The sequence below is a fragment of the Echinops telfairi genome, unplaced genomic scaffold (genome assembly GCF_000313985.2).
Source record: "Echinops telfairi isolate 266 unplaced genomic scaffold, ASM31398v2 ScPeMD7_7469;HRSCAF=8507_0, whole genome shotgun sequence".
Taxonomy (NCBI): Eukaryota; Metazoa; Chordata; class Mammalia; order Afrosoricida; family Tenrecidae; genus Echinops; species Echinops telfairi.
In genome coordinates, this window is record NW_022111372.1 from 37787272 (window position 1) to 37792695 (window position 5424).

Here is a 5424-nt window from a genome sequence, read left to right on the forward strand (position 1 = left end):
TCTCCTCAGGTCCTGTCGGGGTGCGGCGTCTACGACGGGACCGAGCTCCACGAGGCCTCCGCGTAAGCCTGCGGCCCCTGGGGAAGGGCCACTCCTTAGGAAAGTGCGCGTTTTAAAGCCCTTGTGTTCCGATCAAAAGGACATGCCCCTTCAAAGGAAACCACGTACCGCCCGGCGTCCATCAGGTCACCGTGCAGACACCGACACGGTGTCCCCATAGGACAGGGTAGAACTGCCCCGTGGGTTTCTGAGACTCGCTCTCTACGGCAGTGCAACGCCCCCGTCCTTCTCCCGAAGTAACCTGTGCACGGCGCAAATCCCGAGGGGGGTGTGGTGGCACCCAGACTGGTCGTTCCAGCTTACCCCTGTGCCCCAGGAGAGGGCCCCAGCCTTGAAGCCCGTAGAACACAGTTCTCTGTGGCCAGCTGCCAGTTAGGATTGGCTTGGTGGCAACTAATGCCACCAGCGTTTGTCACCAGAGATGGCCACTGAGTGTGGGCCGCCAGGTGTGTCTCAGCCCTTGTACGTGTTTCACCAACGCAGTGGTACTGCACTGGCACTACGTGTGCCCTTGGACATATTTTCTTGGCTATAGTAAACTGGGCCGTCCCCATGCCATTAAATACTGGCAACAGGGATTTTTTTAAAATCATTTTATTGGGGGTTCATACAACTCATCACAATCCATACATCCATCCATTGTGTCAAGCACATTTGTACATTTGTTGCCCTCATCATTCTCAAAACATTTGCTCTCCACTGAAACCCTTGGTTTCAGCTCCTCTTTTTTCCCCCTCCCTCCCTGCCTCCCCCTCCCTCATGAGCCCTTGATAATTTATACATTATTATTATTTAGGGATTGTTTTAAAGGTTGCTTTGCACTCCAGGTTGTGGACTGCTCGATACGGACATAACTCCACAGCTCAGTAGTTTGGGCTTGACAATGATTTCTAAAAAGTGACTGCTTGACCAGTTGTCCCCATGGTCAGCTCCCCATGGTCCCTAGAGTAAACTGGAGAGTGGGGAGTTGGGTCCATTAGAGAATGCCCAGTGCACTTCCTGTTCCTCATCTTCCCTGAGCAGTCCGGACCTTAGAGTGAACTCCTGATGCCAGTTGGGGAGGACAGGAAAAGAGAGTAGGTATGTCAGGGCTTGACCCCTCCCAGGCAGCCCGGCAAGGAAAGGCTACCACAGTGCCCGGTTGTGCTTTGTAGTGGAGCCCGAGCACCCAGGCCACAGGCTGACCACCCAACTACTCTTTGGGACCTCAGCATTCCCTCCTTTCTGGAGGCTCAGCCTCCTCCTCCATGGCAGGCACCCATCTCCAGGTCTCGGGCAGTAAGTGGCTCCCCACTGCTATGGGGGACTGTGCTTGGCCCAGAACAAGCACCTAGCAAGTGCCAGCCATCATCACCCCAAGGGTCGCTGATGGTGCTGTGGCTTAGCCACGGGCCTGCTAGCCACAAGGGCAGCAGTTCAAACCCACCAGCTGCTCTGAAGGAGAAAGATGAAGCTGTCTGCCCGGGAAGAGTTCGCCCCAGAAGGCCACAGGGCCAGTTCTGCTCTGTCCTGTAGGCAGGGTCACTGTGGGTCGCAATCAACTCCGTGGCACCGGGTTGGGTTTTTTTTGAGGTCATCGCTAGTGATTTCCTGTGGCCTTGGGGAGAGGGGGTGCCCTCCTGGCCCGCTCATGCAGGTCTCCATGTCTCTCCCACCACACCCTGTAGAGAGTTTGGGACGACTGGGTATCAAGCCTTTAAGCTTGTCAGCTTCCATCACATTGGCCCCCAACTCCTGAAAATGCCGCTCACGGGAATGAAACATCACCTGATCCCGTGCCCGATTGGGTATGGTTTGGATGATTGTGACCCGCAGGCTTTCTCTTACTTACTTTTTGAGAACTAGATCTCCAGGCCTTTCTTCCTGCTCTCTCAATCTGGAAACCCCCCTGAAGCCTGTCCAGCATCAGAGCATTGCACAAACCTCAGGTGCTAGCAGCGCAGGCGTGGCATTGGCTGGGAATTACACAGGGTTTGCATGTGGGAAGGTGAGAATCCTTCCACTGAACCATGTTGACTGGTAGCCCGAGCTGCAGCCTCTGCCTCCTCACCCATGCAGTACCCGCCTGTGGAGGCCTGTGGGAGGCCAGAGTACCCTCCAGCTGTCATGGCACCAGCTTCATCACCCAGCCCTTGTGCTTGTGAAGGGGGCTTTGCTGACGTTTTTCCTTGGGCTCGTTAGAGAACATGTGGTTCTGTCCTCACCACGGGGGCAGCAAACGGTCCGCTGGGCATTTGGATTGCTGGCAAACCAACTATAGGCTTGTCTGGCACTTCGTGGAAAGCCTGTCTTTGCAGGTGGGGCCAGGCACATCTTACACTTGCTCTCTGATCCCCATGTAGGATTCTGGTGCACCTGAGCCGTGGGGGCGCAGATGTTCAGATCTTTGCCCCGGACGTTCCGCAGATGCACGTGATTGATCACACCAAGGGGCAGCCTTCTGAGACGGAGACCAGGTGAGTGGGCAGGATGAAGAAGCAGTGTGCAGCAGAGCGTGGCTTGTCTCTGGACAGATCTGGGCATGCTGTGGTGCCTCAGAGAAGTTGCCAGGGGCAGCGCCAGGCTTCTGCCATCTTCTGGCATGTTCGTGGTTGATGAGAGGCGGGTGAGCAGCGCCAGGCTTCTGCCATCTTCTGGCATGTTCGTGGTTGATGAGAGGCGGGTGAGCTTGTTGCCCACTTGCCTCCTGGAATGCAGCCATCCGCCCCGCCTGTGCTGCCCGGCCTGGCTGCCCAGGACCCTCCACCAGTGTCAGCTCCGTGGGCCTTTAGCGTCTGCCACTGAGGCGGTGCAGTCCGCCCTGGCTCCCTGAGAGCCTGCCCCGCCCAGTGCTGCCCAGTGCTGCGGGCTCTGAGTCCCAGGGACCCAGTCGGTGTCTTCAGCCTGGGGTATGGGTGGACAAAGGAGGAAACAAACTGTCTCTTCCACAATCCCCGTTATGTAGGCCCACCCCCTCCCACTTAGAAGTCAAGTGTGCCTGCTCTGCCCCAGAAGTCTGGCTGGGGGCAGCTTTCTGCGATGGCTGATCCTTGAGTGGCCGGAATCGAGTGGTCGCATGTTAGCCTTCCCCTTGCCTGTGTAGCTGTTTCCCCGCCCGCACCCACCTGCTCTGACCACTGGGAGCATTGATGCTGGCGGCTCGGACTCATTTGCTGTAGGTCCCGAACTGCAGCTCTGAGAGGATTCTGGGAGATATCTGAGCTGAACGTCCACACTACAGCAAGCGCACCACCAGTCTTGGCAGTGACCATGAGCACTGCTTGAGAAGCACAAGTCCCTGTGGGGGTCAGCCTGCCCCTCACCCCGCAAGCCGAGGTCTCAGTGTATAAGGTGTGTCCTTGCCTTTCGGTGGGGACAAGAGCTCTCACTCCCCTGCCCCGCTCCCCCAGCTTATGCTTGTTCCCTGAACCCTCCCTCCGGTTACACCACTGTGTGCTGCTCCCAGGAACGTGCTGACAGAATCGGCAAGGATTGCGCGTGGCAAGATTGCAGACCTGGCCAAGCTTCGAGCAGCTGACCATGACGCCGCCATCTTCCCCGGAGGTTTTGGAGCGGCCAAAAACTTGTGCGTATCTTGAGACTTGGGGTTCTCTGCAGTCGTTCCTCGGGTGAGATCGATGTGGAAACAGTGAGGGGGCTTTCATGTGCCCCTGCCACTCAGGAGGGGACTGTGCTAGGTTTGGGGCCTTGCCTGCATTTTCACTGGGCCTGGAGCTTCCTCCCTTCCTCCTGAGGCTCTACGGTCGGCTGATGATGGATGGTTGGGTCCTGGGGTGGTCCCCGCGCACGTCACAGCCACCTCCAGTGTCCCTGGACAACACGGTTCCTGTCCCTGTGGCTGCGTCTCCGTGACGGTCTTCTCCAGAAGGAGCGAGCAAAGTCCTTCCTCCTCTCTGGTCTGCTCTCGGGGCTCCTTGGGGCCTGAGCTTGGGAGGCAGCAGCTCCTCCCGCAGTGACGTTCTCTGCGTTTCAGACACCCTTTCTGGGCCTCGAGTTCTCATTTCTGGCCCATGGAAACAGTTCTGTGGCCTTGCTGTCCAGCTGCAGCCCAGCCTAAGGGAGCAGGGCCGCTCTCCCGTCACAGACTTGCCAGTGGGGTTCTGCCCTGTCTCTGGGAGCTTTAACCTCAGCTGCGAAATACGAGCCGAGGGAAAGTGATCATGTGGCCAAAGGCTGCAGCCTGTCTTGAGAGTGCGGCCCAATGTGGGAGAAGCAGCGGGCTCTGGGGCAGGGCCCAGACCAAATGTGCCACTGGGTTTAGATTGGACTTTGCTGCCCCAGGGCAGGCTGGGGGTAGGTGTTCCTGGGTGTGTGTTTGCTCCAGGGTCTCTGTTAATACAGGGCGAAAATCCAGCCCAGTGTGTTGCTGCAAGCACCGTGTGTTCAGCCGCCCCCTGTCAGGAGAGGTGTGCATGTGGCCGTGATGCTGTCAGACGTGCTTGGGAAAACCGTTTTCAGTGTTAAAGGGTTTGCAGTGCCATTGAGAAATGCTCAGTTGTTCAGTCAGGACAAGTTGTAAAGTTCCTTCAGGGTTGCTAATAAATGCTCGAAGGGCATGCCACTCTGCTGGAAGTCTAAGCCGGAAGGCACTCGGCTTAAGCTCCGTGGGTCAGGGACGGAGCTCCCAGAAGTACCAGTAAGTGCCCCAAAGGCACCCACTCCACCAGCACTCAGCTTTAATCCTTTAGTGGGCTGAGAGGTCCACCCCTCTGACGCTCGGCTCCCAGTGCTGCCGGTCCTCTGCCACTCCGATGCCGCAGCTGTCTTCCAAATCAAGGTAGTTCACAGCACAAGCATCTTCAGGCCCAGAGGACGTGCGCCACTCTTGAGTCTTGCTGGGAGTGAAATGTCCCTTCTTCTCACATTTTATACCCTGTGATGGCAGTCCCTTGACTCCTGTTAGCAGTCGCTCACAGGTGAATCCTCTGTGTCTTCCGCCACCTTCCTACTCAGACCATGTAGAAGAGGCACACTAAATAACTCACTGTCCCTGAAGGCGTCACTCAGAAGGAATTGGGTTGAGGACCCACCCTGCTCCAGTGTGATCTCATGAACAGGCCAAAGCCTGTTTCCAAACAGGGTCACCTCTGCAGGTACAGGAGTGATGACTGTCACCTAGCTTCTTAGGGGACACAGTTTAGTCCCCAGCATTATGCGTCATGTAACAGAGGCTTGGGCATTGTGCATGATTCTTGAACAGCTGCATACCAGGTGAGTGGGCAGGATGAAGAAGCAGTGTGCAGCAGAGCGTGGCTTGTCTCTGGACAGATCTCCTCAGGTCCTGTCGGGGTGCGGCGTCTACGACGGGACCGAGCTCCACGAGGCCTCCGCGTAAGCCTGCGGCCCCTGGGGAAGGGCCACTCC

At 57.2% G+C, this 5424-nt stretch overlaps 1 protein-coding gene across 1 annotated transcript in view; it reads left to right on the forward strand.

Annotated features, from left to right (window-relative positions):
• Positions 1-13: 13 nt before the first annotated feature.
• The window catches only part of GATD3 (glutamine amidotransferase class 1 domain containing 3), an 11035-nt gene continuing 5624 nt past the window's right edge, over positions 14-5424 (forward strand). Inside the window, exons 1-3 of the mRNA XM_030888836.2 lie at positions 14-62; positions 2403-2516; positions 3506-3625. Coding sequence (XP_030744696.1) covers positions 2467-2516; positions 3506-3625 — 170 coding nt within the window. The 5' untranslated portion in view covers positions 14-62; positions 2403-2466. The remainder of the gene's footprint in view (positions 63-2402; positions 2517-3505; positions 3626-5424) is intronic.